At 44.6% G+C, this 18449-nt stretch overlaps 1 protein-coding gene across 1 annotated transcript in view; it reads left to right on the forward strand.

The window, feature by feature from the left end:
* Positions 1–9731: 9731 nt before the first annotated feature.
* Positions 9732–18449, forward strand: part of ntng2b (netrin g2b) — a gene marked incomplete at its 5' end in the record, with an annotated part of 65048 nt that continues 56330 nt past the window's right edge. Inside the window, one exon of the mRNA XM_084571661.1 lies at positions 9732–9950. Coding sequence (XP_084427787.1) covers positions 9732–9950 — 219 coding nt within the window. The remainder of the gene's footprint in view (positions 9951–18449) is intronic.

Genomic DNA, 18449 nt, shown 5'->3' on the forward strand with positions numbered 1-18449 from the left:
ATAACTCAACCTTATCTTGCCAGACATAAACATTAATGTATCAGTCTATGGTGATTACTGTGACCTTGTCAGTGCATCCAATGATTAGGTTATAACTTCTAAGATGAGAAGCCCTGCATTAAAAGGGTAATTCCACTGTTTTTAGATGCCAAAGTAAGTAGTATTCCTCCTATGAAAACAGGAATATAACATCTTCTTTGAAAAGACAAATAGAGAAAATAATCCAGATTAAATCATCAACATGAAGCCAGGTTGGGCATCAAAGAAGAAGAAGGTCTGAGTTGCAAACTGGTGCGTGGCGTTCGAAAGAAGACGGAGTTTAACCAGGCAGACTGGCTGCTTTCTGGGAAACGCACCAATTTTGCAAAGGTGATTTTAGAGAATGACTCATACAAGAGAATAAAAGTTTCAATATCTCAGCCTCTGCCTCTTTGATTACCTCTCTGAAGTGGGCCAACTCCGTGGAAATGCAATGCATAAACTAAATTAGGTATTTTCTGTATGAAATGAAGATGCTGATGTGGAGGCTTTAACGTTTGCTAAGAGACACAAGTTTTGTAAACGGTTTTATGGATCCTGAAGTTCCGGTAATTGTCTACCTGTGGCCTGTAAATATTGACTGAGCGACAGAGGGAGCAGAGAATGAGTGATTATACAAAACGGATATTGGATTTTGTGTACTTTGCAAAGTGGGTTCAAACAACTAAATTCAGATTTTTTTGTAAAACAAAAATCCAACCTTTGAAAACACCACTTTCTGTCAACTTCAGCATTATATTATCACACAGTACAGCAACAGACTCCTTTTAGAAAGCCACATATCAATACACAAACAGCCTGTAACAGCTGAATCCATGAGTGAACACTGTCCTCCCTTCATCCATGTATGTAAAACAGGCCTTAAACCCCAGAGACCTCGACAAGGGTCATGAGAGTGAGACAGAAATTCACCAGTGAGTGCACGGGTCAGCGAGCAGCGAACACACCCATTCAGCCGATGCATGAATGAGTAAGTGAGCGGTGTTGAGTGGCGCCGACGAGATTTGCAGGGAATGCTGCAAATAGTAAGTGTAACTTTACAAGCGGCGAAGTAAAAGGAATGAGGACGTGAATGACTAATTGATTGAGCCGCCGAGTGAGAGGGTGAGCGAGAGGTCGGCTTTGTTACTGTAACCTTCACAGCGGCGACAGACACTCGCAATGTTGAAGAGTGGTGGAGAAGAATGTGTGTGCGCTCGTGAAAGGCACCTCCAGAGGTTCTCATCGATCACTGGATCACACGGGGACACCGAGGAGAAAAGAGGCCACGCGCTGCACGGCAGACAGATCTCATCCACGGATTCACCTTAAATGCCCCCGGCAGTGCTGCACGAGTGCACAAAATTTACTCGCACGCAAAACGACACGCACCACGGCGGAGGGTTTCTGCTGCTGGCCCAGTGTGGGACGGGGCACCAACCAGGCCTCCACAAATGCTGTCAAACCCAGAGTCATCTGGTTGTTGTCTCTCATTACAAAGTGCCTGACATGTAATGTAGATGGATGTGTTCTTAAGTGTTATTTCTGCTAATTACAGCACATAAGAGGTCAACCGAAAGAGGAAAACAGCTAAACCACAAGTACAAAAAGCTATAAAATCTTCTCGCAGTGTTAACACCTTTTTTTTGTTGTTGTTTTTTTTACGTGCCTAGGTAAAGGCTTTGTGGGGATGAGGTGAAATGTGCCTGCATTTCAGGGTCACTCCAAGGTTATTTCTGGTTTCCCTGGTGGGCAAACACCTGATGTAAGTGAAAAGAGCATCACTCCCAAGGTAGGACCGCTAACTAGGAGTTGCTAGGAGACTATGATTGGGGTGTGTGTGTGTGTGTGTGTGTGTGTGTGTGTGTGTGTGTGTGTATGTGTGTGTGTATGTACACAAGTGTGACTGCTTGCGTGTGCCTCCGTGCGCGGATGTCTCTATTCATTGTCTGGAGGACCCATCTGGTTGTTTAAAGAACATCATATGTTTATAGTGACAGGTGTTCTGTGGTCTGAAGGCACATATGGGGCTCACTGGCAAAAAAACAAGGAAGTGTGTCAATCTAAATTTATATATATAAAAGATAGACGTGCAGAATATATATATGTTTTTAAACGCCAAGAACAATTCAACCGCTGATAGTTCAAGTCAGTGATTTAGATGTGTTATGCTAGTTGCAGCTAAAACAGCTCGCTTCTTTCCAAAGATGGGTTCAGATTAAACTAATTTTGGGCGACTTTCTCCCCAAATTCACCCCTCCTGACAATTAACAGAGGTTTGTACTGGATTATCTGGTAGTGTGAAGTATTTGCAGGGTTTGCAGTTCTTGTCGTGGGTTTAAGTTTGAGATTGGAGAGGAAAATATCAAGGGAGATACAACCGGAATTCAAAATGTAGTCTGAGCCAGGCTTAACGCCACACCAACTCTTCAGTCTCGCCTAATTTAAGTCATATCACCAGAATTGTGTAGGTTCTTCTGGAGATACAAATAGTTTTATACAACTTTTTTTATTTTTCATTCATTCATTCATCTTCTGTAACCGCTTGTCCTATGAAGGGTCACGGAGGGGCTAGAGCTTATCCTAGCTGTCATCGGGTGAGAGTCTATTGCAGGGCTAACACACGGAGACAACCATTCACACTCACATGCACACCTACGCCCAATTTAGAATCACCAATGAACCTAACAGGCATGTCTTTGGACTGGGGGAGGAAGCCGGAGTACCCGGAGAGAACCCACGCAGACACAGGAAGAACTTGCAAAGTCCACACAGAGAAAGGACCCAGTCGGCCTGGATTCGAACCCGGAACCTCCTTGAAAAGTGAGTTTTACTCTTTTGTGACACCATCCCAAAGTCTGTTGCCCAAGTTGGAAGACCAATTAACTGACTGAATTCTTGTGTAGGTCTCTTTTAAAAGTCCAGTGTGTTTTATTTCAGGAGTTTAGCTCTATAATTGAATAAAATCTTTAGAATAATGTTTTATTCTTTTAATTTGTGGATCAAGTAGTGCACTAGTGTATAATCACCAGCTGTTATGATTTTGTTACCCTGTGGTCCATCTTCTTAAGCCTGTATCACTCACTGTCACCTGGTCAATACGTTTCAAGATGGATATACAATGGATAAATAAATTACGTCTAATCGTACACTACTTTCTCAAAGGCCTGAATGAATTTATGTGAGAGCGTGACTCCCACGCGAGCTGACTTTTCATCATCCTGTTCAGCCCAGAGAAGAGAGAGAGAGAAGAGAGAGAGAGAAAGAGAGAGAGAAAGAGAGACAGAAAGAGAAAGAGAGAGAGAGAGAGATGAGGTCTGTCCTGAATCTTGTCCAAACTCTGCAGGCTGCCATGATGAAGGGTATATTTTTTTTTTTATCAAGGTCTGCCAGCTAGGCTACTCTGACGCTCCTATCCTCTGCCAAAACGCAAAACACGGATACAGCAGGAGTGAGAGAGAGTATAGAGAAAGTTGGAGAGTGACAAAAAAAAAAAAAAAAAAAAAAAAGAAGGGAGCGGAGCCTGGTCACCTGGTTTTGTCGCCACGTGTGACGACATGCGTTGAACACAACTTTTCAGATTCAGTGAGAGCACTCCAGGGAGCCCAGTGATTCACAGAGCAGACTTCTACATATAGTGATTATGAAACAAACAGAGCGCTGCATTAAGCGAGGCTTTCAGAAGAATATTTAATTTGTACGCCGCCACTTTGAGCACTGCGTGGTCAAATCACGGACACTGCTGCAGCAAAGAAAATAAATAAAAAAATGCAAACACTGTGCTACATACTGTGGCGTGTGTGTGTGTATAAGTCTATTAGCCAGGACAGGCTGTTCTTTTGTTATTGATGCTCTTATTTAGGTAGACATAATTGAATTCCATAACGCAATTTCACTCATTCATCATGTTGAGGGTTTGACATTTCTATCAGATTACTGATGCACATTCAAGTGAATTTAGTAAAGTGTGAAATCGTGCAGGAAACGTGCCCAGATATGATGATCGTGATTTCGGTTGGAGACACAAGTTCCAGCCATCAGCTCCACTGCCTACACGCGTAATCCGCACTCGTTTGTGAAATAAATGCCCGGCGCTTAATCACACCAAGTCACGTTTGCAAGCACGGCTGACACCCTCTCTGACCGCGGCTGAATCAGTGACGGACCTCTGCTTTAAACCGCTCACACCGGGGCGGCAAGAGACGAGGAGAGAGAGAGAACAGACAGGAGGAGGATTTGTTGCACAAAGTTTCAAGCGATTAAATCTGAAGACCTTTGAAAAGTCTAATATTGAAGGTGAAATATAAGCTGCGCCATAGATTTTTCTCGGCGTCTGACAAATGCGGCGTAGTTTGCGTTTCATCTTTGACTCGATGCCCCGTTTGACACATCGAGCAGAGAACCCTTTTTTTCTTCTTCTGTTGTAGTCGATTAAAGTCCTTATTCTGTTATTCTGTATCAATAGCCACTTATAGCAGTGAATGCCATATTTGTGATGCTTTATTGATCCCAGAGGATGGAGGTGGTGGGGGTTGTTTTTCAGTCTGGGCCTGCTCATGGCAGTGAGGAATAAAACAGGGTCCTCTCCTAAAGCAGTGCAAAAAGGGTTAAAGCACATCATACAAGATATGTAAAGAGAAGGGAGGCCCTGCAAGGACAAGCTATCGATCCTCTCCGGGGCGTACTGGCAACATATTATACACAGGTTCATAATTTCCTCTGAGTGGTACGTCTCTTTCTCCCGCTCGCCCCTTCCGTCTTTTGGCCCTTTCCTTTCCGACCACATGTGTGAATTATGTAATCCTACATGTCACTCACCCCCGACGTGTGAATTACTGTTGCGGCTCAGCAGAAACTGAATCAGTTCCCGTGTTGGCAGCACAATAGTGTCAGTTTCTTGAACGGTTTCCAAAATTAGGTGCAGAGATGTTCGCCAGCTCTCGGGAAGATGTTTGAAGATTTATTAATCAATGAATTAATTAAAACAATCAGCACGCCTGTTCTCTTCCTCTTCTATCAAACAGTGCCATGGCTGTGAGAGATACTTATATGTAGGCGCGGGACTAAGCGTAAGCTGTTTTGTTTCCTTGGAGACACTTGGATGTGTGAGCTTTACCAGTCTAAACAACAAAATAAATTTTCTTCAGCGATATAGAAATGCTCAAATTCTGCAAAGTGTGGTGTCAAACATGCAAAACTTAAAACTGCGGCTCAAGCATGAAGTGTAACGGGACCACTGTGTTACTCTTTGAGATTGGGATGATAGTTCCCGTCCCAAACCGCGGCTAAAAAGCAGCTCACAGTGGCTGCATCATTTTTTTCTAAGACGAGGTATGAGTGGAAGGACATTACAGGTGCTCACGTTTTATATCAGAAACCGACAAACAGTGCAGTACAGTCAGTTGGGAGATTTGTTTTTGCTATTCTTGCACATCATTTCCTTGTGTCACATTTAAACATTTAAAATATGTAAAAGGCATATTCCCCTGCTGGTGATTACTTTCTTTTATTGCTCCTGTACAAGTAAAATGTATACAGAGAAAAAAGGTGTGTAACTTTAATAAATCAAACTATTTATGATTCATGTTTTGACTTGTATTTATGTAGAGAGAAAAGTAAATTGAAATCGTGACTCTTCTGTGGGACTGAAAAAAAAAAGAGATTAACTTTTTAGGCTCATCTCCATGTTCTACTTTAACTTTAAAAAAAAAAAAGGACAAAGAGAGACAGAGAGAGTTTTGAAAGCCAATATCCTTGCATTACTTCTGGGGTTCATAATCTTTAGGGTTCCTAACCCCCTGAAGCAGCAAAACAATAACCCCGAGACCCCAAATGATTACATCTCGTCTACAAGTTGTTTTCTCCAGTGAGTAATAAGTTTTAAGACGACGGAACTTAAGGGTTCATCTGCACATTTCTTCACTTGAAGCTCATTTTGTGCAGTTATTATAATATCTTTCACGGCAATAGATGGAGTTTTATAATCATAGAAAATAATCCTGATGATACCATCAATGCCAAGCTCATGTCATAACGCTCAAAGCATCTCTCCTGCAAACAATGCTGCTTGCCATTTTGGGTTCAATCCCATCACCCTCACCAGAACAAGAGTCAGTGACTAAATGGTTAATAGCTGAAAAGTCTAGAGAACTCTTAAAGAGTTGGTAGCAACGCAAAACAAAGCTTAAGGAGTGTGATTGTGCCAGAAGTGAACAATAATGTTGCACCAAAACTGCAACCGTTTGCTAAAAAGTTATCAAACATCAAAATGATGAGAAGTCACATTTCTGCTCATGACTTGTTTCTTTATCTCAGGGTTAATGAGAGGCCTGGTTTGCAAACTTCTTAATGAGCATGTCTTTCAAACTCACACCTCAGGGAAGGCCTCATGCAAGATACTATGGCATCATGGGAATTGGAGGACGCAGTGTGAAGCTTAACTCCTAATATAAAAAAATAATAATAATAATAATAAAAAAACTGAGAGTCAGCTTATCCGGACCCCCGCTGCTATGATTGCTGATGTTCCCGTTTAAAAGAACACACTGCGTTTAAACAAACAGCTTTGTGTTGCATAAGTTTTTTGTTTTTTTTTATCTGTTCCTGAACTGTTTATGACTTTAGCGAGCCCTCAGACTTATGACTAATTTTGCACAGGGTGCACCAGGAACAACAAAATTACGCAACATTACGCATATACCTTTGCAAATGCATTTGCCATTGAAGAGTGGAAAATATAACAACAACCACAGAAGTCTGCTGAAACTCACTAAATAAGTGATAAATGGAGAGCTCCATATAAGGACGCAGGACTGAAGCGCTACACACCATTGCATTGCAGAGATTTACTCCACTGCTGAACCTGCATAATAATCACATCATTTTAATTCACATTATTGCATGCTAAAATCTGCTAATACCTCATGTTTTTACATAATGTCATGTTACATAATCTTGTTAGGGGAATTTAAAGCTCTACAGTGGGTTAGGGTTAGTGATAAATAATTCAATAAAGTGGGATAAGGTCACTATATTCACCCCGCGCTGCAGCCAAACCTGCAAGTACGAGCATTGGAGGAATATCTTTTTTTTTTTTTTTTCATGCAGGGACAAGTGTGAGTTCATCCTCCTTGTAAAGAAAAGCGCGTGCATTGCGTTATTTTGCGCACACCTGGACAGATGAGGTCGAGGGAAGGCGGCTCTCCGTTTTCCCCCCGCTGGTCCTTTAAGCCGAGCAGGTTGCACATCGGACCCGGCGGGGGAACAGTTTGGAGCAGGAGCGCAGAGGGGAAGTTGCACCGCCCCGGTTCAGGCAGCAGGGCTTGAGCAGATAGAAGCTCAGATAGTGATTGAAAGTGATGGTAAAAGGATTTAGCCTAGGCATTAACCGAGAGAGTGAGAGAGAGAGAGAGAGACAGAGAGAGGGAGGGAGGGAGAGAGAGAGAGAGGAGAGAGAGGGAGTGAGAGAGAGAGAGGGAGGGAGGAGGAGAAGGAGGGAGGGTGATATTTTCCATAAAGGCTTTTTCTCTCTTTCTTTCTGCCCTTGAGCATCCCGGGTAAACCCGAGCTTGTAAAGTGGGAAGAGGAGGAGGAGAAGGGGGGGACGAAGGGCGGGCACAAGCCTTTCCTCAAACTCAATATTTTATACTTTTTGATACTCCTTGACGCTGGATTCCAGTCCTTTCCCCAGCCGTTTCCAGATCTAGGACACCGATCCGCCGTGCGCAGCCATCCACGGTGTGATAAAAAGTATCCGGCGGACGGGCAAAAACAAACAGCGAGCCGGCCGGGGCTGCCAGAACGGGAGTACAGTGAGGACCGCAGCGGGGAGCGAGTACAGTGGACGGTCTGTGTGTGTGTGTGTGTGTGTGGTGGTGGTGGTGGTGGGGGGACCCTTTTGGCCAAAGAGGGTGGACGTGCACGTAGTCCCCCGCAAAGTGCTGACCTCCGCGACAGATGCATGTTAGAAGTAAGTGCTTTATCTGATCAAAAACATTTCGCAACACGATGCATTTTGCTCCAGCTCTTTGAAGTCTGCACCGGGAAGCTGCTTCTGAGTTCCACACCAGTATCTTTACCACTTCAGGAAAAATCAGAGCGATGGGGGGCGACTTTAAGATTAATTTACAACAATTTAGACAAATGCATTGATGCGTTCCTGTGTGAATTGTGCAACATTGGCAACATTCATTGTGCGCGATGCCTCTCGGTGGGATGCACTATACTGTAGAAACTGACACACCCCTACAAGACTGTCAGTGCCGGGAAATAGCTTTGGCGACTTCTTTTTTTTGACAGGGAACTAAGTCAGAGTCCACAGGGTGGCATGGGATAGGTTGTTCAAGGTCCTGGCTCCTGTCAGTGCGAGATGACAGTCGGATTATAATCGGTTAGTCCACACTGCAAAAAATATCCGTCATATGCACTCATTTATTCACGTATTCAGATTTAATTCTAATTAAATCAAGCGAATAAATTTGGCCAGAACTACTTCTAGTTCACTTCCTTGAGAATTCTTTAAACATTTATTATTATATTTATTTATTTTTTGCATTTTTTAGGATTAATTAAGTGCATCTTAATCTGTATACTTCTTGCAGTGCAATTATTATCACAACAGCTGCAGCCTGCTCTCCCTGTCCAGCGCCAGGGAGCTATAGGAGCAATTACAACTCTTGCACGCACAGGCGGCACCCGGCAGCAGCAGCACGTGTTTTTACGCACAAGGTTATCCACTACCGCGTGGCGCTTTTTAGTGCTTTTAAATATGCAGCTCTTAAAATTATATGTCACCCAACGCACCGGCAGGTTTGAGGGGGTGGGGTGGGGGTGGGGGTGGGGGTTAAATAAACTTGCCCTCCTTATAGCCAGCTGCCTCGGTCACGCATTCGCTTAAAAGTTCTCTTTACAGTCCGAAGACGAATGGGGTGTTTTTAACACTTTTCAAATATAAATCGCAGCTATTTTATGGATTATAATTACACTAATTAAAATAAGAACGCAACCTGCCCATTATGCATGAATATTTCAAAGGCTGGCATTAGTTTTATTGCCAAATAAAAGTCATCTCAACTTGAGCCGGGTAAAACACGAGGGCTGTATTTTTTTTTTGCATTTGCAGGAAGACTGAAAATGTTATAAACTATTGCACTAACTTCTTTTTTTTTTTTTTTTTTCTCCCGCATTTGTCCCCATTTCGCCCCAGGACAATCGGGAAAGCACGGCCAATCAAAAACGTCCAATGGATATACCTGAAGACGCAGCGACTTCTCCTTTTTCCTCCCCATCCAGCTCCACCGTTTCGCGGCAGGACACCCCTCTCTGAGACATGGACCCGGCGTGAACACCTCCCACCTAACTCCCTGCACCACTATGGTTAAAGTGTATGCCGAGATTAATCTCTGTAACATCACCCGTCTCTCCACCCACCGCCCATCTTCCTCAGGAAATCAGCCGTCAAAACAACAAAGTGTCCCTCTCTCGGCTCTCTGGGGGCCGTCAATATTTGTCAAGAGACACTGAGTCAAAACTGCTCTCCTTTCATTTGAGGATTTTAAAAGCCCGGAGGCGAGTTGTGTCAAAACTGCATGACGATGGCACCCATATCCACTATTTACTTATGATCACCGCTCCATGCGCGTCACCTCTCCTCTGAGCTCCGTGTCCCCCTCACCCTGTGCCGGACCCCACTCCAAACACCCTCCCAGCCTGCCATGCTCCTCCAGGTCGTGTTGCTGCTGCTGCTGCACTGCTTGGCCTCCACACTGGGCCAGTACGAACTGTGCAAGTCCCTGGTGAGCACGGACGAGGGATCGGTGTGGGAGCATTACGCGTGCCAGCCGAAACCCGCGACCATGAGAGACCACATGCGGATCAAGGTGGATCCGCCCGGAATCACATGTGGAAACCCACCCGAGAGGTTCTGCACTCTGGTGAGTTCACACCTGGACTTGTATTGCATCTTTTATAGTTATAGTTGTAATAGTAATATTCATATTTTAATGAGCACATAAGCATGCCTCACACGCTTATAGAAACATTGGAAATAGTGTAAAAAAAAAGTTGAGAACTGAAAGATCACATGGTTTTGCGGTTAAGCCGAAGAGTGAAAAGTAAAAAGTAATGACACACATTGATAACTGAGGTCAGAGCAGGGGATATGAGAGGCATGGCAATGATTTGGCACAGATCCACCTCTCTCAGAGATGTCTGGAGGTGTTGTTTACATTAGTGTGGACTTGGCAGCCTGATATCCTGGTTTGATTTGGGCTTCCAGAGAGGACCTCATATTTCCTCTGGTAAAAAATGCATATAGTGGGACCTTTTAGTTCCAAGGACACTAGAGGGTGAGCAGCGGGAAAACTCGTTAAAATGTCTGCTACAGCAATATTTAACACAGCTCAGCCCGCAGGCTACTCCTCGCTAATGTAAGTGTAATAATTTGAAATAAGGGTTATAAAAATCAGAATCATAAGACTGAAATTAAGCTTCCCCTTGCGTCTTCAGTGAAAAAGTTTTATGCCGGAGGTTTGACTCACGCTTTGGCTCGGTGGGGGTGCGAGACAAGTTCCTCCTCACGATGGTCAGAGTCTCCACTCACTGGGATGGCCAGTGCTGAAGGTGCCAGACCGGTCTCAAGAACCATGAGTCAAAATCTCACACACAAAAACAAAAAAACTCTCTCTACAGAGCTCATCTACATCACAATATGAAGCCATTCTGAGTGACTGGACATGTGTTGCCTTAATCGAGATTTTGCAAACAAGCCTTTCTGTCTCACTGCCTTCCTCTCACACAGTCTAATAACTAGTATGTGTGGTCATCAAGAACAGGAAGGGAGATTGTGGTCTTCGGACACCTAATGGTTAATGATTTGTTTAGTAGCGGAAACCACTCTTGTCTTGAGAAAGGCCTCTCCAATAACTTCTCTTGAGGGGGGGGAGACGGACAGACGCATGGGGAAAAAAAAAAAAGGGGGAGAAGTTCGCTGCCATAACGTATTGACGTCTGCCCCCTAATGGCCCTGGCCTGGAAACTTCTATAACTATGTTTCTGAGTGAGCCAATGATGAAATATTGATGGGCTCCCTTAATGGGCTTCCTTACAAAGGTTGACCAGCGTCGCTCCATCCCGAGAATCCAGAGTGTGCCGCTCGGGCTGATGAGACAGAAAGAAAGAGGAGGATGGAGGGCAGGACAGGAAGGAGTCTGGCCTTAGTCAGCACTTTCCCCAATCGGACGGGGTCTTTATAGTGGAAAGTTCTGGTTCCTCTCAGGTCATCTGCGGCTGCAGGGATTTAACCAGCTCCCCCAAGTGCACTGGCTGGAGATTTAAAGAGCGAAAGATGCTCTGAGATGAAAGTTTGCTTAAGAAATGAGGGACGCCCGACTCAAATTCCTGTATAATGAGAAAGCAGTGCAGATTTAATTACGAAAGATCATTATTTGACTATTTTGTGACATGTAACAATCCGTTGTTTGCATTAGACTGATAGGAAATCTCCGCGTGAGCCTAACAATCACTGAGCTTCTACATATCACTTTCCTCCAACAAAGGATTAACATATCAGTACACACTTCAGCGGGGATCAAGGCCATTACATCCATTCTCTCCATTTCTTTTGGACACGGCAAGTGTGTACTGGTTGAGGGATATTGGTACACAGATCATTTATTTTCAGGCAGGCTGTGTTCCCCCCCCCCCGTCTTCCTCTTACCCCCGGATTTGGCAGCTTTACAGAAAAGCCGGTTTCTTATCTAATTGGTGTACATTTACATTCACTCATTCAGCAATCCCACAAGTCAAGAGAAAGTCAGGGCACCAAAAAAACAAAAACAAAAACATAAAAAAAAAAAGACTGCATCACCCAATGCGCAGAGCTGCTCATCCTTAATAAGACTTGAGACACACTGCGGAAGATGCAAAATAAATTTCCACCCCCCCCCTCTTTCTCTCACCCTACAAGTGCTACGGTGCATTCCTTAAAACTATGGGAGAATTCAATTTTGGGAGGTTTTGATGTAGAGGCATACTGTAGCTACCCCTGCTTGCATTGGTTTACAGTAGTTTTTGCTCCCTCCATCTCCACAGGGAGGCATTTTTTCTACTCTATTTATCTCTCTTGTTCCCTGGGAATGCAGCATCCTTTCTCCTCAGCCAAGCAGGCCAGCATGTTGGCTTCTTTCAACGTGACGGGCTCCCAGCACTTTGACAAAGATGCTACTGTCACTAGTTCTGTGTTAGGAGCTTCAGTAGCGTCTTTGTAGTTCCTCAGTATGATAGCTACCGTGGAGTTGTAGCTTGCAGTTGAGGGTGATGGAGTAAGGAGGTTTGAGGCGGTGTTTTTTGCAGAGGGGGATGGCTAATGATGAGGGAGAGGTGAGGAAGATCCAAGCTTAGCTAAGCAGAAAGATGAAATCAGACCACAGTTCCACAGTAGTGCACACAGTGTCGAAATAAATCTGCTGCATTCAGTAAGGTCTCGCCGAGCCGTTGTTTGTTATTTTGTTTTCTGGTTTTGAACCAAAACCTTCAATCAACCATCTCCCCCGGCGCCGAGAACAGAGAGCAGCCGAAATGCATATGGGGAGCGTGCATGTGTACAGGAACGTACGACGTGTGTGGCGATGTTCGCGGGGACCAGCAGCAGGGGTGTGGGAAACATGTGCACGAGTTGGCCAACGGTGCACGGTAGTATGTCTAAGAAACCAAAAAAAGAAACACACACGCGTGCACACACCTTCCCGTTCCACAACACATTTGCCCGTTTTAGAAGGTAGAAATCTGCCAGCTCTAAAAATAGACATGAGAAGAGAGAGAAGCCGCGCAGCAGCGGAAGGGGAGCATGCAGGAAGGGGAGGAAGATGGCAGCTGGTAGCGTGGATCAGTGCATCCCAGACTGGGCCTATGGCCATGCCTCATACTCGCTGCCCAGTGTAGCCCTGCCAGAACCTGGCTGGCCTGCCCTCCCCAGCAGTGGGCCATCAAGGCCTCGCAAAAGGGCCACCCACAACCAGCAGTGGGCCATTCTTGATGCACCTTCCCTGGGGTCAAAGATAGCCCAGGTGGCCAGTGTCCTAATAATACAAGCTTGGAGGTGATTTTGGGAACAGCGGGAGCAGGTTTGACAGAGCAGGGCATAATTAACGAAGGGACCAGACAGCAAAAGACGGAGAAAACGAGAGAGAGGGAGAGAGAGTGACTGTACAAACAAGGGAGGAGGGGGAGGATGCAGTGATGTAATGGCATGGCGTGCTTCCCTATCAGGACACAGTTGAAAGTGATCTGATTGTGTTTAGATGTGTTGGCAGAACGGGAGGGTAGTTATAAGTGAGATTTATCCCTGACTGAGGTGATACTAAGAGGGATTGGCCGCAGGGGCTTAGACAGCCTGAGGTGAACTTAGCAAACCACCTTGTCTCGCCACCAGGCTGTGAGGACTGGAGGCAGCGTGGAGAAGCTAAATTTATAGAAGCCAAGCATTTGTTTGTGCGTGACATCTAGTGACCAGAACATAAGGAATTGACATTTATTGACCTGGTTGTTTCCGGCTATTGTTCTGTGATGTTCTCTGTAAAGATTTGGGAAATACAGAATTATCAACATATCAACAAATAACCACACAAACTAGTCCCCTAGAAATGCCTGCTGACAAGTATTTGGAAGACTTCTGAGCCCCGATTAAGACTCCTCTTGCAACGAGGTTGTGAATACGAACATTGACTAAGTTAAACAAATTTATGTCTGCTCTCCAAAACCCTTTAAATCAACAGACGCCCTCTCTACAGCTTCTCCGCACATGAATATTCCACACGAATATTTTCTTTTTCGTTCACTTTCAGTTTGATACAAAGACAGGAAGGTGTTTCATATGATTTCAGTTTGAAGGCTTTATAACGGGAGCGCTGAAAGACTCCGACACCGATCTCCTTGAAGTCTTTAAATATCCGTACGGTGGAAGCTGCGACTGTCGTTAACCAAAAGGTCGAAAGTGTGCGATGCACGCCAGAATTTCTCATCACAATTAAAGAGGAAGCGCGCCGATTTTATTTTAAAAGTTGCATTGAGCCTCGTGAGCCGCTTCGAGTGATGGAGCTCGGGGTTGTAGGATTCTGTAGTTCGATCCTCATCCCTGCTTGAGGCCATATGCGCTCAAGGCTATCACAGTGTAACCGGCGTTGTGGGTAATGTACAGCCGGTGACTAAAAATAATCTTGGATTCTGCTGCTTCAGTTTCGAGTCCCGTGGTGTTAAAGCAGCGCAGAGCTAAATAACTGCACATATAGGAAAATGTAACGTGAAGATCTCAGATGCACAATCTGCATTTTAGTTGTCTCGAAGCTTTAAATCCTTATCTTGCTCCTCCTCTGCCTCTGTATCTACAGTACAGTACATCCCCCTTTTGTGATTAGTTTAGATTTAATAACAGACATCAATAAAAGATAATAGCTTTTCCTCGAAATCACCTCATCTGTGCACTTATAATAAAAAAAACAAAAAACAGAAACAAACTATTCCTGATATACTTTCACTGTGCACCGTATGGGCTCTAAATACCTGAATATAACCGGTCCAACTGTGGCGATCTGAGCAGGACAAGCTCTGCTGCTGCTTCGGAGCAGCATGGTGTCTCAGCTCTGTCCCCTCTTCTTCTTCTTCTTCTCTCCTCCTCCTCCTCCTCCTCCTCCTCCTCCTCCTCCTCCTCCTCCTCCAGCGCAATCACACATGCCTACAGTAAACATTTACTTTTGCCTGCGCGCGCACGCACAGACATAAACAACACCCACCCACACGAACGCACACCTAAGACGCATCTACACCCGCCAACTGCTGTTTCGTACCCAGCAAGACAAATCTACAGCGAGCGAATAATCGCGTTTTAGGGTAATTAAAGTAAAAAAAAGGCAAGTCGATGGTTTGTGATCCTATACGTGTGCTTCCCTTGTACACATATTTCTCAGGAAACACACACACAGACACACACACGAACAGATATACCATCCTCGTTCTGGGTAACAGGAAACTCCCGCATGATGGAAAAACCTTCAACAAAATAAAAGATTAACGTTATAAGTGAAAAAGCAATATCTCTTTCCCTTCCCCTCGGTGGCCTTTTTAATGGGAGGGTCGTTTCATTTGATGTTTCTCCAAAACAAAATAAATTGTGTCTCCGTGTGTGTGTCTGCCCTGCCTTTATTCCCCTTGCTAGCAATATAACTTAGAAAGTTCTATAAGTGGAGGTGGAAATAAAGAGGAGAAAGGAGGGCAAGGATGGGCAAACGGTCAGAAACGCAACGGAAAGCAAAAGGCAATTTTCTTTGCGCTTTATTTTTGTGTAAGTGCAAAACAGCGGCTTGCTATTTTTAGCAACTGATGATTTATTAGGAGGTCGGGGGAGAGCTCTTGTGTTTTTAGTATTAGCTCCACAATAACAGACCCCGCAGAAATAACTCAAAGCTCAATCAAATTTTAGCACTTGAGGAGATATTAACGACTGCTGCTATCCGGAAAGCGAAAAACAAGGAAGTCGCTCATCGCGGGGGCTTCGTGGTGGCTGTTGTCGTGGAGACAGGATCCCAGCGAGGATAAATGCTGGAGGGGCTTAGCAGTGTGGGCCACCTGCCGCAGCATTTGGCCGGGATCTGTGTGTATGCGTGTGTGTGTGTATGTTTGTGTGTGAGAGAGAGAGTGTTTGCGGGCGTTTGTGGGCGTGTGCATCCTGGCATAGATGTGCCGAGATGTGCCGGCCCGGGCCAGAGTAGCGGCAGGAGGCAGAGCGGGATAAGGAGGACAGGGCGCACAAAGGGCTTAAACATAACCTCGCGTAAGTCTCTCATGGGAGGATAAAAATCTTCCAGCCTATATTACTGTACATAACACCTCTACTGTAGCTAATCCTAAAGGGCCCGGTTGAGGTCGGAGCAGGGTAGTGAGCAGTAGTTTTCACCAGACGCTCAAATCCAACCAGGAGACGAGATGTAAAAAAAATAAAAAAATAGAAAATCCTATTGATCCTTCTTGTGTAGTTCATAGGTTTGTTTCTACACACAGCCATGCCTGCCTTCCTTCTCTATGAGAATACAGCGGCTGTCACAAACGCACTCCTAGCTTCTAACCTATATAGAGTTTTCTGTTTTATCTGGGACAGTGTGACAGTGTGATCATTTTCAATAGGATTTGTAGGTGAGGGGTCATCTCCAGAACAACAGACTACTAATCTTATTGACCGTGTGTGCGTGAATGTGTGTCTGGACTGAGGTCAGGCGGAGGCGCTGGCGGAGGACGCGGAAGCAGCTGGGCCACTACGCGGGGCAGCTACTTTATTCCTGACGTCCTCTGCGACACTCATCATCTGATTCTAATTACTGGTTGCACTTGTTTGTGTGCGTTGTAGATTATCGTCCCTAAGTGTGTTTGCGCCGACAGTGATCGCTATCCGAGTCAGTGCGAGAGAGATAATTGGGTTATCAGATGGAGAACAATGCCGCTATGTTGCTCGAGTGAGGGGAGAGAGACAGGTCTGCAGTTTCTGGAGTAAAGATACCTTCACATGCATTATGATCCCGTATAGAGTCTTCTTTGGCGTACAGCTTCCCTCAGCACCAGCTCAGCGTTTGCTTATGTTTGGAGCTTTCCCCACTCCGCGTTGTCACCATAAATCAGATGATTTATAATCTCAGCCTCGCAGGATTGTAACTTTTGCTTTTGTTATTAGACCACTAGAGTGGGTTTGAGTGACTGCTCACTTTCCTCCGGTACAGTCCAGTGGCTTTATTCAAAAGGCGGAACAGGGACGCCGCTTCTTGGCGGTAGACGTGGAAAAAGCGAGCGTCTGCAAAGAAGCGGTGACACACGATCCGCGCTCGCAACAGTACGTCGATATTGTGCGGTATTGCTTTCACGTTACGGCTTTACATCATAAAGAAGAAAGTGCTGCTTCGTGTAATATTCCACCCAAAATCTTTTGAGTATTGACCCAATCAGCAGACTGAAAGGTAGCTGTGGAAAGTTTGAACTGATGCCCGCAGCAGAAATAAAAGTATTAAAACCGCCACGGCGACTTCTCCAGCAACTCCCGCAACATCATCTGTATGCTCAGCATGTTAAACACGTCATATTTTCATGCAAAACTTACATCTCACGCACAACTCTGAGGCTCATTAGCAGGCGTGTGTGTTGGTTTGAGCATATTAAAGCGCCCTGCTGACTACAGCCGTCATTTTCCATCAGGGCTGAAGTTACAAACTATATACAGCTACTCTTTAAAGCCTGCAGGGGGTCAGTGTTTGATAGCCAAAGACAAGCTTTGGGTGGAATCACTTAAAAGTCATTAGGCAATCATATTCTGCTGCACTATCTAAAGCAGTAGCAGTATTGCATTACTGTATATTAGTGTAATTCAACTTCTCACTAAGATAACTTCAATATCTTGTCATAACTAAAATTGGATAAATGGCTACAAAGGCAGGAATTTGATCATAGTAAGCATGCATAAAGAATATCATTATTTCATGCATGGTATCATCTAACAACAGCCATTAAGACAAATTGTTTGTGAGTTGACGTGAAGGAAATGTTATATCATCTCTGGGCGCTATCCAGCAAAAGGCACATACATCAACTACATGCGTGGTACATCTGTGGTCATATAAAAAAACTGCTAAATATGAAAACTGGGACTTCTTCTGAGAATGATAAAATAGACTTTGGGTCCGTTCACACTTAGCTCATTTAGTCCGGACGTTCTGACTTGAATCAGACTCTAAACTGCAGGTGAGAAACCACAGTCCAGACATAAAGTGGTGGGCTCGGTACGGCTCAAACTGAACCATGGTTCAGGGCTTTTCTAGTGTGAAACCATTTGTTTAATGGAGGTTTGGACTTTTGCACCAATTACAGGCAGTTATAGCAGAGAAACGAGCCACGGTTGAACAGGGAGAGAGCAGAAGACCAGGTTTTTAATTGAAATTCGGTTGAAAAAGTGTCTGGTATACACCGATCAGGCATAACATTATGACCACTGACAGGAGAAGTACATAACATTGACCATCTTGTGACAATTCAATGTTCTGCTGGGAATCTTTTGGACCTGGCTTTCATTCATAAGGATGTTACTTAGACATGTAGCACCCACCTAGACTGGCAAAAAAGACACATAAATGGCTCTCGCAAGCGTAGGTTACAGCGTCTATGTCCCGCAGAGGTATAAACCGTGCTTAACGGTATAGTTTTCCTGATTATATGATTTCTCTGATTTACCCTGTCTTTAGCAGTACTTCTGTCTTGATCCAGTTTAGTTTTCTTTTAGTCACTGCACCAGGCACCATCTTGCATGTTAATTGTCTCAGGAGATCTTAAAAACCTCCAAGAATAAAAGCAGCATATCACTCCTTTTTTGTGTGTGTTTAATTAAGGTAAAGTCGTAAACACTG

The sequence above is a fragment of the Chelon labrosus genome (assembly GCF_963514085.1).
Source record: "Chelon labrosus genome assembly, chromosome: 22".
NCBI lineage: Eukaryota > Metazoa > Chordata > Actinopteri > Mugiliformes > Mugilidae > Chelon > Chelon labrosus.